General features: G+C 44.5%; 1 protein-coding gene and 1 long non-coding RNA gene across 2 annotated transcripts; both read right to left on the bottom strand.

Annotated features, from left to right (window-relative positions):
* Nucleotides 1–708: 708 nt before the first annotated feature.
* TMED4 (transmembrane p24 trafficking protein 4) lies at nucleotides 709–2,959 on the bottom strand. Its single transcript, XM_030871226.2, has 5 exons — nucleotides 2,760–2,959; nucleotides 2,457–2,557; nucleotides 2,219–2,344; nucleotides 1,813–1,959; nucleotides 709–1,379 (listed from the first exon to the last, which is right to left on the bottom strand). Exons 1-5 carry the CDS (start codon nucleotides 2,884–2,886, stop codon nucleotides 1,230–1,232), a joined length of 651 nt encoding a protein of 216 aa, XP_030727086.1. The 5' UTR covers nucleotides 2,887–2,959; the 3' UTR covers nucleotides 709–1,229.
* Nucleotides 2,960–3,007: 48 nt separating this feature from the next.
* On the bottom strand, nucleotides 3,008–9,779 carry LOC132597806 (uncharacterized). The gene is made up of 3 exons (XR_009565162.1): nucleotides 8,115–9,779; nucleotides 4,476–4,563; nucleotides 3,008–3,932 (listed from the first exon to the last, which is right to left on the bottom strand). It is a non-coding gene; the product is annotated as an uncharacterized lncRNA (long non-coding RNA).
* Nucleotides 9,780–17,421: the final 7,642 nt, after the last annotated feature.

The following is a 17,421-nucleotide window of genomic DNA, read 5'->3' on the forward strand; positions in this document are numbered from 1 at the left end:
AGCTTTATACAGCAGAAGGGCATGAGGGAAGTACACTAAGATGTGTTTAAATTTATGATTCCAGGGAGCTAAGAAACGGGTACGTAATCTCCTCACAGGATTCCTTGCTGACAGGTCTACTTGGTTGAGCTCTGTGAATGGCTGAGCCACCACCCTGTCCATTCCCACAACCCCAGAGTCTCAGTCAGGCCAGGCTCTAGCACCACAAGCCCACATGCTGAAATCCACTCCGGGTCAGCTGCAGAGGCACCCAGACCAAGAGCCTTTCCTCCATTTCCCTTTGTGCCTCCCCTCTGCCCACAGCCTCTTATTTCATTTCAAACACAGCTACTACAACACGCTTTATTTCACTGGAAAAATCTGTATAAAGAACCAAATCTGGTTCCCATGAAGAAAACATTTACCACAGCTTAAATAAACGTTAAGGGAAATGGGAGGGTAAGAGTGCCCTGCCTTGTGCTAGCTCTGTCACTGCCTCAGTCTGAACTCGGGCCCTGTGTGACGGAAATCACAGGTGTCCCAGAGAATTCTCTGCCTGGCCCTCTGATTAGGCCTTGAGAGCAGCTGTCATGTCTGCTTTCTGGCCCTGAGAACTGAAATCCTGAGAGCTGCCATGGTAGTTAGTTATCAAGAATGCATTGGTAAACAATGCAGAAGAGACTGCATTGGTGTTTTCAGCTAGTCACACAAAGGCAGTAACACTTCAACTAGGAAGGAAAATATATAATTTTATCAAAAAATAGTTCTAATATATAGAAAAACATTTCAATCCTCTGGGGCCTTTGCCCCTTATTTACATTCACGAAGCCACTGAGTGAACCCAGGACTGACGGGAGCAGTGAGGTGGGGCCTCCTCGGTGGGGCATTTTGGTCGCCTACTTTCTAAGCAGACGAAGAGAGAGGTTAAAGCAGTAGGAGAGACATTTGCTCATTTTGTGACAGGATGGAGAGGAATCACTAGTGGCGAAAGCAGCAAGACAGTCCTGGGTCAGTTCTGACTCCCCACAAACCCCAAGACAGATCTTTGAAAGCTTGGACCAATGTCCTGTGTCCTTGAGAACCAGTGTTGTTAACAAGTGGCTGATCTGAATGCTTTGTTGCCATGGAACCAATGTGGCTTATATTCTTTTTTTCACTGTTTCTTCCCTCAAAATCCAGATGGATAAGGTATTGGGTGGGGAAAGTACCAAACAACTGAGGTGACAGGAAAGGGTCATATGGAGAGGGCACTACACCAGCTTCTTGGCCTCAAAGAAGCTCTTGAGGTGACGCATCTGCCAGATGCCAGTGAGGATGAGGATGGCGGTCTGAGCGATGGACCACCACAGGACTCTCTGGTTGGTGCTCTCACTGATCAGACGGAAGCGCTCTTCACGATACTGCGTAGGACAATGGACGCAGGATTAAATGTGTAGGAGAGACAGTCCCAGCATTTGTGAGGCCCCTCCCTCCTGTGCGACGACTCAATTGTGGGACCAAACGCCTTTTGAAATGCTGCCTCTGGTTCCCCTGGAAGTGCCCCAAGGAAGTGACATGCTGCCCCTCCACAAGCATCTCTGCTAGGACAGAAATCACGCTCTTACCATTTCAGCAAGATCCCAATGTAAAGAGGTAGGCAATGGCTATTGATAGTGTGTGAACTGTCCTCTCTACCCTTTATTCTACGGAGCGGAAAAAACGGCTGATAGCCCTTCGTTCCAGTCTTTGAACAGCTGATCTCCCAAGCAGGGAAGGCCCCAGGCAGAAACTTCCAGTAAGTGTAGTGGGTATAAAGGTCAACTGCCATGTCCAAGTACAGTGACATGCCCTTACCCTTTGGTAATCCTGCTCCTTCTGGATCTGTTCCACCTGATCCAGCAACTGGCGGGCTCGGAGCTGCAGCTCTGTCAGTTTATCCTTGGCAGCAATCTCGGGGTAGTTGTTGGCATGCTCCCCGACCTGGATGTCTAGATGCACACGCTAGAAGGAAACAGGGTTGGACCCCAAAGTCGTAAGGTCAGAGACACTCTGTGGTTATGGTGTCTAAGTGGTGGGACCTCCGATGGTCTGTTCCAGGCTATGGAACCCACTCTTGTCCCTGGCTGTGGGACAGAAGGGCAACGTCTATTTCTTGCTTGTGACTGTGCCAGAAAGTGTTACAAATGATAAGGGTAATAAATCAAAATTTTGTAACCAAGTGAGAGATTCTGAGCTATGGCCAAAGAGAAAATTCTCTTACCAGTCTGCCGCCAGCAAAGAGAGCCATCCTGGTAGAGTTGGAGTGCAGGCAGATCTGATGGTCACCAGGAGTGTGGGAAGTGAAGGTGAAGCGGCCCTCGGAGCCATACTGCCGGGACAGCACCACCTGCAGCACAGCAGTCAGTGAAAGCCCCCGCCTCTACTCTGACCTCTCCAAGTACAAGCTCATGTCTTCTGAGCTCTGTCCACCCCAAGAGCTCTAGTGAAGGTGGCCTTACCTTGCCTTCAGGGTCCTTCACCTCCACATGCATGCCCAGGCCGGGGGTCGAGGGTAGGAAGATCTCCTTCTGCTTATCCCACATTTGGGTGCGGTAGTTCCCTGCGGAGCAGACGGAGCTGTCACAACCTACCTAGTCCGTCTGGCTCCCACGCTCCGCGGGGCGCCGCGGTTCCCAGGACGCCGGGCAGGGGGCACTGCTCCCCCGGCCACGGTCCGGCGTCCACAGGGCGCCGCTAGGAGCGGGGAGCCGGACCGCGTCGGGAGGACACGCAGGGCCCTGTCCACCCTCGCCCCGCCTGACCGATAACCATGGTCTCGTCGGGGATTTCCTCGATGAAGCAGCGCTTTTCGGTCTCGCCGATGTGGAAATAGAGCCCTCGGGCGCCCGGCGCGCACAGCGCGATGAGCAGCAGCGCCAACAACCCCATTGCCCGCCGACGCCCAGCCCCAACACCTGCCAACGCGCGCCCCTCCGCCCAGGGCGCATGCGCGCACCTGCGCCCAGCTCTCAAACGACGCAGCAACACCCGGCGCAGAATACGCGTGCGCGGTGCCTCCCTCCCTGCGTCCGCTCTGCCCCGCCTCGCGTGCGTCTTCCAGGCCAGGATGCACAGCCGAGGGGAGGGTGCGCACGCGCAGGACGCTCGGGGCTTCCCTCCCGCTCTCTGGCTGCGCAGTCTGTTTGGTCACCGGCCAACGAGCGGTTTATACCCAGTGCGCATGCGCGCGCCTACGTCCCGCTCCCAGTAAACGCGGCACGGCGGAGTGGAGAGTAAGCGTGGACCGACGCCTTCTTTGCAGATCCTGCTTAGAGTTCTGCTGGCCTGCGCCGGGGCTTGTGTCCCAGATCTGGACGGCTGGAGGGCGGGCCCCAGATCTGGAAGATTGGGTCCCCCGGGGCGTCCGGACTCGGGGTCCGCGCAAGGCGGGAAAGTCGGAGCCCAGGGGCCGACGGGCACTTCCCGAGACCCAGGCTGGGCGGGTGTCGGTGTGAGAGCCCTTCTGGCGTGCAGGGGCCTTAGGCGCGTCCGGTGCCGCCTGGAGGAGAGGCCCGCCCGGCCTTTGGAGTCCCTGACCCGGGAGAGGAGGCCTTGCCTGGATGGGGCTGCAGTCCAGCCGACAGGAAACGACATTCCGAGCCAGTGGGTCTCCAACAGGCTTTTAGGTGTTGCTGATTTTAGGAGTTTGTCGGGGTTTTTTGCATGCGATGTCGGTGTTGCAGTGGTTATTTTCTGACACTCCCCTGCTTGGGGTACACACTGAAGTATCCACAGATAGTCACCCGGGGGTGCTGACCTGGGAGAGGAGGTGGAGATTGGGCTCCAGGTGAGAGATGTGTGGGAGGAGGGACGATGCGAGACGGTCCAGTTGTCGCTAGACTGCTCCCGAAGGGCGGGGCGAGGCTTGGCGGCGTCTCCGTCTGTGTTCTCCAGCCCGTATTGCTCTCTCAACTTGTCCGACTGCCCATTGTCCCCTAGGTGAAGGTGATATGGGACATGCAGTCCCTTGGACTGCGGGTCTGCTCCACTGGCCCGTAGTGGTCTGAGGCTCAGAGTGGAGAGAAATGTGGAGCAGAACGAAACCTGTCCTCGTGGCTCCTATGGGCCCGTGACAAGTGCAAGTGGGGGCCCATTGCTTGCTCTGCTGCCTGCCTTCCTTGCTAAACACAAAGAAACCCTGTAATAGCGTGCTTAGTGTTGCATATGCTCCTATTTATCGCGTAAGAAGTGGGATTGAACCAAAGCAAACATCCTTGTGGAATTAAAGAAGTTTTACAAGGCAAACCTCCCTGAGGAGCAGCTGTTCTGCGGTGAGGATGGAAAATAAGATCTTTTTAAGAAGCTGGAAATTTGGGTTTCAGTATGAAATCTGATTGTTAAATATTAGCCTGTGACTCAATTCTTCTCTAATGGAATGAACAGCAAGGCACAATCTGGCCACATTCAGCAGTCATGTGAACAACATGTGATCTCATACAAATCCAGTGGGGGACAGTCTTCTGGTTTAAGTGACTTACCCTGTTTGCCGGCTCCTCCCTTCAGGGTTCTCTGCGTCTTTCTCCTTTCTTTGAACAAACTGGTACAACTTGAGACTGAAGATCTGGGCTAAGAAAATTGAGGAAAAGTATGAGAAAAACTCAGAATGAGTAGGTCCATGAGGCCTGTTTACATCTCCTAGTTACAGCACCCCTCTTTTGGGATGGAGGAAGGTGAAAATCAAACCAGAAAGTTTCTTACTGGGCATGGAATTAGAACAAAGAAAGGTTGAAAATTTGTTTTAAATTTTCTAATAAGAGAATTTCGAAACATAAAAGTAGAATAACTACAATGAACTTTCATATACTCATAAACCAGTTTCAACAACAGTCAAGATTTTGCCTTTCTTATTTCATTTATCCCTTTCTGCATTTTTGTTTCCTCAAGTGTGTTAAAGACTCCCTGGATATCATATAGTTTCACCTATAAATATTTCAGTGTGTCTCTAGCAGAAAAGGACCGTTAAAAATACCATTATCATACCCAACACAATTAAAAATCATTCTTTAATAATTCTAATACATAGTATATATTCAATTCCTCCCCCCACCCCATCAAAAAACTTTGGATTATTTAATCAGGTCTAAACAGGTCTGCTTACTGCATTCATTGATATATCTCTTAAACCTCTTTTGATACACAGTAGTCCCCCCTTATCCAAGGGGGATACATTCCAAGACCCCCAGTGGATGCTTGAAATGTCAGGTAGTACCAAACTCTATATATACCATGTTCTTTTTCTGTACATACCTCAGGTAAAGTTTAATTTATAAATTAGGCACAGTGAGAGATTAACAATCACAAAATAGCACAATTATACTTTAACAAGACTTGTGTGAATATGGGCCCTCAAAATATTCTGTTGTACAAATTTAATGCCTCTTCCATCTTAAGTTCTCATCATGCACTGTGGTTATAACTTTTGCAGTTTGAGATTCAACAGCAAAACCAGCATGAATTTCTTTTTTCCTTCTTTAAAATTCCACAGAAGTTTTGTCCTTAACATAGATCTTAGCAACTTCAGCATATGATTTTTTTTCTTATTAAGTCAATAACTTTCACCTTTTCAACTTAAAGAAATTTACGGCTTCTCTTTGGCATATCTGAATTGCCAGCATCACTACTCTTGCACTTTGGGGCCATTATTAATTAAAATAAGGTTTACTTAAACACAAGCACTGTGATACTGGGCTAGCCAATCTGATAACTAAGAGGGCTACGAAATGGGCGGGATACACTGGACAAAGAGATGATTCATTTCCCAGGCAGGACAGAGCAAGATTTCATCACGCTACTCAGAACAGCGAGCAATTTGAAATTTATGAATTATTTCTGGAATTTTCCATTTAATATTTTCAGACTGCAGTTGACCACAGGAAGCCAAATCCATGGATAAGGGGGACTACTGTATTAACAATTCCCCTTCCCTTTTTGTTGTTGATGGTGATGATGATGCCATTTACTTATTGAAGCAACTGGATCATTTGACCGATAGAATTTCCCACATTCTGGATTTGGTTGATTGTTTATTCATGTGTCATTTAACAGGTTTCTCTGGCCTTGGTACATCCTTCAAACAGTTAAATCTAGAGCCAAGGAGTTACAGTAAGACAAAATGTGTTTAAATCCATTAAACCCATTACCCTTATTTAAAGCTCAAATTCTCTCATAAACACTTTTGCTATGCTCTTTTTTGACACAATTCCAGTAGCGTTTAGGGGCTTCCTTACATTCCATTTTGTACATTTCCTGCCCTAGACACCAAATCAGCCATTTATCCAAGGAATCCTAATTCACTTTTAGCAAGAAATGGTATCTGTATTTCTAATTTTTTTTTAGGAGGATCCTGAAATTTGTCCTAATTGATGGGTAATTGTAAGAAGATTGCATTCCCCACAGGAAGAAACCTGCCTTAAGTAATCTAATTCCCGAGGTCCCAAACCTTTTCCCCTCAAAGGTGGGAGGCGGGAATTTTTGCCAACATTTACCTAGGCTAGCTACCCCTTCATTCATTCATTCAGCCAATATCTGCTGAGTACCCATTTGTGCCAGACACTGTTCTAAACCCTGGGAACACACTGGTTAACAAAACACAAAAATCCTTGTCCTCAAGGATTTATCTTGGTTATTGTCTGTCAATAAACAAGATAAATGAGTAAATATATAGCATGTCAGATGGAGATAAGTATCGAGGAGGAGAATAAAGGGAGTATAATGAGTTGAATGGTGGCCTGGAAAAAGACATGTCAATGTATGAGTCCCTGGAACCTGTGAATGTCACCTTAATTGGAGAAAGGATCTTGCAAATGTAATTAAGGATCTTGATGAGATAATCCTGGATTATCTATGCAGGCCCTAAATCCAATGACAAGTGTCTTTATGAGAGACACAGAAGATACCTCACACCCACTAGGATGGCTACTATTAAAAAAAAAGAAAGAAAAACAGAAAATAGCAAGTGTTGATGAGGATATGGAGAAACTGGAACCTTTGTGAACTGTTGTTGGAAATGTAAAATGGTGCAACTACTATGGAGAATTGTATTGAGTTTCCTCAAAAAATTAAACACAGAGTTACCGTATGTCCCAGCAATCCCACTTCTGGGTAGATCTCTAAAAGAATTGAAAGCAGGATCATGAAAAGATATTTGCACATCCATATTCATAGCACTATTCACAATACCCAAGAGGTAGAAGCAACCCAATTGTCCATCAATGGGTGAATAGATAAGGGATAAACAAAATGTGACACATATATACTATGGAGTATTATTCAGGCTTAAAAAGGAAATTCTGCAATATGCTACAACATGGATGACCCTTGAGGACATTAGATAAGTACAATGGTGGTTGAATTGAAGGGGAAGGGGAAGTTGCCTAATGGGTACAGAGTTTCCGATTTGTAAGATGAAAATGTTCTGGAGATCTGTTTCACAACACTGTAAATGTACTTAATGCCATTCAACTGTACACTTAAAAAAGAGAGAGACAGAGAAAAGGAGGTGGCCGTGTGATCGCAGAGGCAGGCATTGGAGTGAGGCAGCCACAAACCAAGGAATGCCTGGAGCCACCAGAAACTGGAAGAGACAAGCAATGAAATTTCTCCTAGACCCTCTGGAGGGAGCACAGCCAGCTGACAACTTGATTTCGGACTTCTGCCCTCTCTAATTGTGATAGAATGAGTTTCTGTTGTTTCTAATCCAGTATGTTTGTGGTAATTTGTTATGGTAGCCACAGGAAACTAATATAGCGAGTGTCTGGTCAGATGTGGGATGGGATACAGAAGAGTGGCCAAGGAAGGTTCCCTGAGAAGATGCTGTGTGAGAGAGGCCCTTAAGGGGCAGGTTACATGGATACCTGAGGAAACAGTGAAAGCCCCAAGGCTGTTGTGTGTCTCGTGAATTGAAGCTCAAGGAGGCCAGTGTGGCAGGAGGAGAGAGAGTGAGGGGGAAAGTAGGAGGAAACGAGGCCATAGATGGGCGTGGGAAGACTAGGTAGGGTTCTTAGACCATTTAAGGACCTTGGAAAATAAATGAGAACCTCTTAGGTGAGTTTTGAGTAAGGAATGACTTGATCTGTCTTAGATTTTTTTTTAATAAATTTATTTAATTGTTTGTTTACTTTGGGCTGTGTTGTGTCTTCATTGCTGCGCGCAGGCTTTCTTTAGTTGCGATGAGCAGGGGCTACTCTTTGTTGTGGTGCACAGGCTTCTCATTGCGGTGGCTTCTCTTGTTGCGGAGCACGGGCTCTAGGCACACGGCCTCAGTAGTTGTGGTGCATGGGCTTAGTTGCTTCGCGGCATGGGGGATCTTCCTGGACCAGGGCTCAAACCTGTGTCCCCTGCATTGGCAGGCGGATTCTTAACCACTGCGCCACCAGGGAAGTCCTGTCTTAGATTTTTAAATGATCCTGTTCAGGCAAAAGATACTCATTGTAAAACGTAATCTATGAATACAAAATATTTTTGTAAGTTATGTTTAATTTCAATTAGGCCTTTGTCCATCTTGCAGTTTACAGGAAATTCAGAAGTTAGAAGACGTCATGAGGAAATAATAAGGTAAATCCAGAATATGGAACAATTGACTCCAACCTTTCAAAAACTAAAGCCAAAAAAGGGGCGGGGGGAAGTGGGAGAAATATAAATACTAATTTAAGAAACTAAAGATGGATAATACTAATTAAGACGTGAACCTTGATTGGACCTTGGTGTGGTAGAATGTCTGTGAAGACCTTCTCCAACAATCCCTCCTATCCCCATGTGCACATGCTGCTCTTCCCACTGAGGAGTGGAATCCATTTCCCCTCCACTGGAATCTGGTTTTGACCCTGTGACTTGCAGTGACCAATTCAATGCAGTGGAAGAAAAGCTGTATGGCTCTGGCACCTGGACCTTAAGAGGCCTTGTGGCTTCCATTTTCACTCTCTTGGAACCCAGATGATATGAGATCCAGCCTGAGCCACCAGTTAACAGAATGAAGCTCTTTTGGATCCTTCAGTCCCAGAGGAGCTGCCTCAGTCAATACCATATGGAACAAAGATGAGCTGTCCCCACCAAAACCACTCTATGCAATTATGCCACTGGAAAAAATGAAGATACTCTTTATGAAATGATATATTTATAAATATTTCCAGGATATTTTGCTAAGTTAAAAAAGCAAGGTGCCGAAGACAGTACATAGTATGCTATCTTTGGTGTTTGTATTTGCATGAAAAATGCTGGAAGAATATATAAGACTATAATATAAGTGGTTACTTATAGGTAACATGAATATTCAGCAAATATACACCAGTATGGCTGTGCTGTGTAAACTACAGAATACTTCTGTCCTAGTTAGTAAATGGCCACTCTCCAAGCCCCTGAATTCCCTCCATCTCTGCTCTCCTCCTGGGATACCTGATTGCTCCATGATCCAACAAATAAAGAGTTACCCCTGGCAGGGAAGGGGTCTGCCAGGCCAGCAGATAATGACGTGGATGGTAACAGGGGTGGTGCAAGGGAGACTTTGCAAACTAGACCTTTTAATATCTTTCTGATTTCTGAACCAAATGGATGTGTTACTTAGTTAATAAAATATATTTTAAAAACAAAAGCAGTGCTACCGTGATTCTCTATCACAGCACCTTGTTTTATGGATTTCAAATCATCAATTTCTGTCTTGTTGGTTTACCCTAAAAGGTCAGCACTATGACAATACAGATCCTGCCTGTCTGTTGTGTTCACTTCTGTATCCCCAGCACCTAGACCCAAACTGGTAGAAATATTTGTTGAATGAATGCAGAATGTATATTTTGATGAAAAAGCATACTGAACAAAAGCCGCAGGATGCAGTGAAGGCAGTGCTCAGAGGAAAATTTATAGTTGTAAAAGCCTGCATTAAAAAAGAAGAAATCAATAACCTCACTTTACAATTTGATGAACTAAAATAGAAAGAATAAAGAAAAAAAAGCAAACTAAACCCAAAGTTAGCAGAAGGAAAGAAATAATAAAGATTAAAGTAGAGGTAAATAGGGAATTCCCTGGCAGTCCAGTGGTTAGGACTCTGCGCTTTCATTGCTGAGGGTGCAGGTTCCATCCCTGCTCAGGGATCCTGCAAGCTGCACAGCACTGCCAAAAAAAGAAAAAGAAAAGAAAAAAAGGAAAAAGAAAGAAAGAAAAAATGGCAAATGAGGCTATCTTAAAAATTATATATAAAAAAGTAGAGGTAAATAAAACAGAAAATAGAAAAGCAATAGAGTCCATGGAAGGTATAAGTTGATTATTTGAAAAGATTAATAAAATTAACAAGGCTTTAGCTAGACTGACAGAAAAAAAAAGGAAGATATAAATCACTAAAAAATCAGAAATTTGAGGCATTACTACTGACCTAACAGAAATAAAAAGAATAAGAGAGGGCTTCCCTGGTGGCGCAGTGGTTGAGAGTCCGCCTGCCGATGCAGGGGACACGGGTTCGTGCCCTGGTCTGGGAAGATCCCACATGCCGCGGAGCGGCTGGGCCCGTGAGCCATGGCCACTGAGCCTGCGCGTCCGGAGCCTGTGCTCCACAACGGGAGAGGCCACAACAGTGAGAGGCCTGCGTACCGCAAAAAAAAAAAAAAAAAAAAAGAAGAAGAGAATACTATGAACAGCTACACACCAACAAATAAAATAATTTAAATGAAATGGACAAATTCCTAGCAACACACAAATTACCTAAAGTGACACAATAAGGAAAAGTCCAAAAATTGACTCTCCTGGTGAATTCTACCAAATATTTAAGGAAGAATTAATAGCAATCCTACTTAAACTCTTCTAACAAATTGAAGACAACACTTCCTAACTCATTCTATGAGGACAGCATTACACTGATACTAAAGCCAAAGATATCACAAGAAAAGAAAATTCAACCAAAATCCCTTATGAATATAGACGCAAAAGTCCTCAACTAAATACTAGCAAACCAAATCCAACGGTATTTTTTTTTTTCTTTTTGCTGCGCTGGGCCTTCATTGCTGAGCGCAGGCTTTTCTCTAGTTGTGGGGAGCAGCAGGGCGGGGCGGGGGAAGCTACTCTTCGTTGCGGTGCATGGGCTTCTCACTGCAGTGGTTTCTCTTGTTGCGGAGCACGGGCTCTTGGCATGCAGGCGTCAGTAGTTGTGGCTCGCGGGCTCTAGAGCGCAGGCTCAGTAGTTGTGGCGCGTGGGCTTAGTTGCTCTGTGGAATGTGGGATCTTCCTGGACCAGGGCTCGAACCCGTGTCCCCTGCATTGGCAGGCGGATTCTCAACCACTGCGCCACCAGGGAGTTCCCCCAACAGTATGTTATGAGGATTATACATCATGACCAAATGGGATTTATCCCATGAATGCAGGGGTGAGTCAACATAAGAAAATCAATCAATGTAATGTATCACATTAATAGAATGAAGGGGGAAAATAAACATGATTATCTCAATTGATGCAGAAAAGGCACTTAACAAAATCCAACACTGTTCCATCACAAAAAACACTCAGAAAACTAGTTAAAGAAAGTAACTTCCTTCACATGATAAAGGACATCTGTGAAAATCCCACAGCAAACATCATACTTAATGATGAAAGACTGAATGCTTTCCCCCTAAGATCAGGAATAAGACAAGGATGTCAATTTTCACCCTTGCAATTCAAGATTGTACCGGATGTTCTAGCCAGGTCCATTAGACAAGAAAAAGAAACAGAAGGCGTCCAAACTGGAAAGGAAGAAACACTATCTCTATTTACAGATGACACAATCCTAGATATGGAAAGAATCCAAAAGAAAGCTACTAGAGCTAATAAATGAATTCAGTGAAGTTGTAGGACACAATATCAATACACAAAAATCAATACACCAGTAATGAACAATCAGAAAAAGGAAATGAAGAGAGCAATTCTACTTACAAATGCATCCCCCCAAAAATCTAAGAAAAATTTAACCAAGGTAAAAGGCTTGTACACTGAAAACTGAAAACATTGCTGAAAGAAAGTAAAGAAGATAAATAAATGGAAAGACATCCCATGTGCTTGGACGGGAAGACTTACTATTGTTAAGATGTTGTTACTGAACCAAACCAGGTTTGTTTGCTGGACAAGCAGCAAGCCAAACTCAGAGACTCGGAGGTTTGCAGCTGAGAAAGTGTTTATTCACAGGGCAGCCAAGTGAGGAGATGGGAGAACAAATCTCAAGTCTACCGTTCCAAAGACATAGGGCTTGGGATATTTATGGTATAAAGCTGAAGCATGGGGCGTGTGGGGAAAGGTGAGTAGAAATAAGAAGGTGAGATAATCATCATTCTGCACAGGTGCAACTAAGCTACAGGCTTCATCATGGGACACATTCAGGAAAAGGCAGTGTTAGCATGTTCTGAGGGTAGAATTTTTGGCCCTCTGACGTCAAAACGTCATCAAGTGGACACTTGCTTGGTAGTCTTAACCAGTCTTAATGAGCTCAAACTGGACATAGCTGACTCCAAGTTCCTGAAAAACAAGTTGGGCAAACATTTTATTGTTTAGGCTGCAGGACACTTGGAGGACATTGATTGATTGATTGATTGATTTGATTTAGGCTGCACCAGGTCTTAGTTGTGGCAGGTGGGATCTTCCTTGAGACATGCGAGATCTTTAGTTGTGGCACGCATGCAGATCTAGTTCCCTGACTAGGGATCGAACCCAGGCCCCCTGCATTGGGAGAACAGAGTCTTACCCCACTGGACCACCAAGGAATTCCCAGAATTTTTTTATAGGAACAATTAAAGCAAGCTTGATCAGTGAAGGCAGGTTACAAGTTTAATGGATCTAACTGATGATAACCCTTGGTTTCAGTTTCAATACTACCCAAATAAATCTACAGATTCAACACAATCCCTATCAAAATTCTAACAGTCTTTTTTGCAGCAGTGGAAAAGCCAATCCTCAAATTTATATGGACTTGTAAGGGGCTCCAAATAGCCAAAATAATCTTGAAAAAGAAGAACAAAGCTGGAGAAATCACATTTCTGGATTTCAAAACTTACTACAAAGTTACAGTAATCAAAACAGTGTGGTAATGGCATAAAGAGAGCATACAGACCAATGGAATAGAATTGAGGATACAGAAATAAACCCAACATATGTGATCCATTCATTTTCAAAAGGGTGCCCAGTCCATTCCATGGGGCGAGAATCATCTCTTCAACAGATAGTATGGGGATCACTGGAGTTCCACATGGAAAAAGATGAAGCTGGACTCATACCACATATCATATACAAAAATTAACTCAAAATGGATAAACAACCTAAATATAAAAGCTAAAACCATAAAACTCTTAGAAAAAACATAAGGGGAGGGGCTTCCCTGGTGGCGCAGTGGTTGGGAGTCTGCCTGCTGTTGCAGGGGACACGGGTTTGTGCCCCGGTCTGGGAAGATCCCACATGCCGCAGAGCGGCTGGGCCTGTGAGCCATGGCCGCTGAGCCTGCGTGTCCTGAGCCTGTGTTCCGCAATGGGAGAGGCCACAGCAGTGAGAGGCCCACGTACCGCAGAAACAACAAACAAACAAAAAAAACAAACAAAAAAAACATAAGGGAAATCTTCATGATCTTGGATTTAGCAATGGATTCTTGGCTATGACACATAACACATTAAGCAACAACAAACATGGATAAAATGGACTTCAAAATTTAAAACTTTTATTCATTAAAGAACATTATAAAGGGGACTTCACTGGTGGTCCAATGGTTAAGACTCTGTGCTCCCAATGCAGGGGGCCCAGGTTTGATCCCTGGTCAGGGAACTAGATCCCACATGCCACAGCTAAAAGATCCACATTCCGCAATGAACATCTCACGTGCCACAACTAAGACCCAGCACAGCCAAATAAATAAATACTTTTTTTTTTAATGAAGAACATTATAAAGAAAGTAAAAGACAACCTACAGAATGGGAGACAGTATCTGCAACTCACATATCTGATAAGGGATTAATATATAAAGAACTCCTCCAACTCAACAATGAGACAAAAAACCCAATTCAGAAAAGGGCAGGGGACTTCCCTGGTGGCACAGTGGTTAAGAATCCACCTGCCAATGCAGGGGACATGGGTTTGATCCCTGGTCTGGGAAGATCCCACACGCCACGGAGCAACTAAGCCCGTGCACCACAACTACTGAGCCTGCGCTCTAGAGCCCGTGAGCCACAACTACTGAGACTGCATGCCACAGCTACTGAAGCCCACTCTCCTAGAGCCCATGCTCCACAACAAGAGAAGCCACCGCAATGAGAAGCCCGTGCACCGCAATGAAGAGTAGCCCCCGCTCGCCACAACCAGAGAAAGCCCAAGCGCAGCAAGGAAGACCCAATGTAGCCAAAAAATAAATAAATGAATGAATAAAAAAAATTAAAAACAAAAAAGAGCAAATGACTCAAATAAACTTTTCTCCAAAGAAGATACACAAATGGCAAATAAGCACATAAAAAAATGCTTGAGGGCTTCCCTGGTGGCGCAGTGGTTGAGAGTCCACCTGCCGATGCAGGGGACATGGGTTCGTGCCCCGGTCCGGGAAGATCCCACATGCAGCAGAACGGCTGGGCCAGTGGGCTGTGGCCGCTGAGCCTGCGTGTCCGGAGCCTGTGCTCCGCAACGGGAGAGGCCACAACAGTGAGAGGCCCGCATACCACAAAAAAAAAAAAAAAAAAAAAAAAAGCTTGACATCATTAGTCACTAAGGAAATGCAAAACAAGACAACAATGAGATCGCCTCACACATACTAAGATGGCTATAATACAATTTTTAAAAGAAAATAAGAAGAGGATGTGGAGAAATTGGAAATGTCATGCATTGCTGGTGGGAATGTAAAATGGTGTGGCCACTATGGGAAACAGTTTAGCACTTCCTCAGAAAGCTAGACATAGAATTACCATATGACCAACCACTTACACTCCTAGGAAATACACAAAAGAATTGTAAACAAGTACTCGATGGATACTTGTAAGCCAATGATCATTGTAGTGGAACCATGAAGCACCCTGTGGGACCTTCCCAGGGACAGACCCCAGTGTCCCCTGCCTCTTTTTTTTTTCATATTTAATTTTATTTATTTGGTTGCACCGGGTCTTAGTTGCGGCAGGCAGGCTCCTTTAGTTGCGGCACATGAGCTCCTTAGTTGTGGCATGTGAACTCTTAGTTGCAGCATGCATGTGGGATCTAGTTCCCTGACCAGGGATCGAACCCAGGCTCCCTGCATTGGAAGTGTGGAGTCTTAACCACTGTGCCACCAGGGAAGTCCCTCCCCTGCCTCTTGTTCGTAGAAAAGCTTTAGCCTCCTAGGCCCGCCCCATGTTCCAAAGAACAAATTTAATCAGAGAAATGCGAAAATGCAGAAACAAAGGAAAACAGTCAAACAAGACCAAATAATAATAGTTTAGCCATCAAACAAAGGCAAGGAAGGACCTTTAGTTCCTCCTCAAGGGCCACAGATAATACTCTGAACAATCTCCCTGTTTTGCAGATACGAAAGCCCCCACTAGGTGGAAGAAGTTAACTGCATGCTGACCACAAGCACATAGACCTCAGACCAGTTGGAACCAGGTTGATGTTGCTGATTCCCGAAATACCACCTAGTTACTCCACCACCAACCAATCAGAAGAATGTCCACGAGCTGACCAGGCACCCTGCAACCCTCTCCCCTACCGTTGCCCCTGAGTTCTGGTCTTTTGAACATGAGCTGCCTTTTCTCCTTGCTTGCCCTTGCAATAAATGCTGTATTTTCTTTCACCACAACCTGGTGTCAACCCAGTTTCGCTGCCAGTCTGGTGAGCGGACCCAAGTTTGGTTCAGTAACAGTAGCAGTATTCACAAAAGCCAAAAGGGGGAAATGACCCACGCGTCCATCAACAGATGAATGGATAGACAAGGTGCAGTATAGCGCTGTAATGGCATATTATTCAGCCATGAAAAGGAAGGAAATTCTGACCCATGCTACAGCATAGATGAACCTTGAAAACATGCTAAGTGAAATAAGCAAGACATAAAAGGACAGATAAATACTGTATGATTTCACTTATATGAGGTAGGTGGAGTCGTCAAATTTATAGGGACAGAAAGGATAGTAGAGGTTACTAAGAAACAAGAGGGGCGGGGAATGGGACTTTATCACTTAATGGTTACAGAGTTTCTCTTTGGAGTGGTAAAATAGTGGTCATGGTTGCACAACATTGTGAATGTGATTAATGCCACTAAATTGTCCTTTAAAATGACAAATATTATTTCTTTTATATAGTTTACCACAATAAAAAGAGAAAGGAAAAAAAATACTGAAGTTTTTTCCTTGGTTCCTTCACTTTCTGTCTCCAGATCCTTATCCCACATATCAGCCCAATTTTGTTCTTACAAGCACTTATACTTCCTACAGAAAAAACAAAAAAGAAAAAAACACCTCCTACTTTGCCTTTCCCTTTTAGAAATTTAGAAATCGCTCTAAGTCTATCACACCTGTGAGCAGGTGGCAAAGTCCTCAGTTTGAATTTCAGCCCAGATTCAGACACTTGTGTCCTCTATGGAGCTTTCATGGTCAGATCCCTATGGTCAGATTGCTGGCCTTTGTCACCCCAGTATCCCTGGCTATGCCACATGACACAGCCCTTGTCTTCAAGTTTTGGGGAATAAACACCGAAGAACAATTCAAGACAGGGTGGAACAGCGTTTCCCTAACGTCAGTCATTTGGATGCCACCTTCCCATACTACTATCTAGTTAATGTAGTCTTAAAATGGAAAATTTTATTACAAGAGAAAACTTTTTTAATTATATTCTTTTTTTTAAGATTTTTTTGATGTGGACCATTTTTATAGTCTTTATTGAATTTGTTACAATACTGCTTCTGTTTTATGTTTTGCTTTTTGCCTGAGGCATGTGGGAATCTTAGCTCCCGAACCAGGGATCGAAGCCGCACCCCCTGCATTGCAAGGCGAAGTCTTAACCACTGGACCACCAGCTAAGTCCCCCAAAAGAAAACTTTTTATTACTGTAAATCAGAAAACCAGTATCACTTGCCATAAATGTCAAAGATAAACTGTCACAAATCAGGAAGACAAAGTAACTTAAGTTCTACCTATATTATTATCCACCAAAAGTTTTCAGCCTAATTTCTTATCTCTCTTTGTCAAAAAAGGGAAAGAAGAAAAAGTGGAGCGAAGGATACACTAGCACGAAATGAGGCTTTCTCCTTGCTGTAATGAAGACAGAAGAACTGCAAGGGCTTTCTCAGTATGTGATTGACTACAATTTACCATAGTTCATCAAATCTGACCGTTTTCCCCCCACATTTTGAAATAGAGCATCTTACGATCGAGGTGTCCTAGTAACACTGTTTTTTCTTTTTCAGCAGTAAGTAAAATAAGCTCTGAAAGCAGATGACCATTTGTATTCGATGAAATGGCATGATACACCGTCCATGCACCA

This window comes from Globicephala melas, chromosome 9 (genome assembly GCF_963455315.2).
Source record: "Globicephala melas chromosome 9, mGloMel1.2, whole genome shotgun sequence".
Lineage (NCBI taxonomy): Eukaryota > Metazoa > Chordata > Mammalia > Artiodactyla > Delphinidae > Globicephala > Globicephala melas.

Excerpts from the sequence above, each read along its gene's own strand:
- TMED4 (XM_030871226.2), bottom strand. The coding sequence starts at position 2,886 with ATGGGGTTGTTGGCGCTGCTGCTCATCGCGCTGTGCGCGCCGGGCGCC. Across the intron at positions 2,558-2,759 it reads CGACGAGACCATGGTTATCG|GGAACTACCGCACCCAAATG; the intron begins GTCAGGCGGGGC and ends TCTGCTCCGCAG. Across the intron at positions 1,380-1,812 it reads AGGAGCAGGATTACCAAAGG|TATCGTGAAGAGCGCTTCCG; the intron begins GTAAGGGCATGT and ends TGTCCTACGCAG.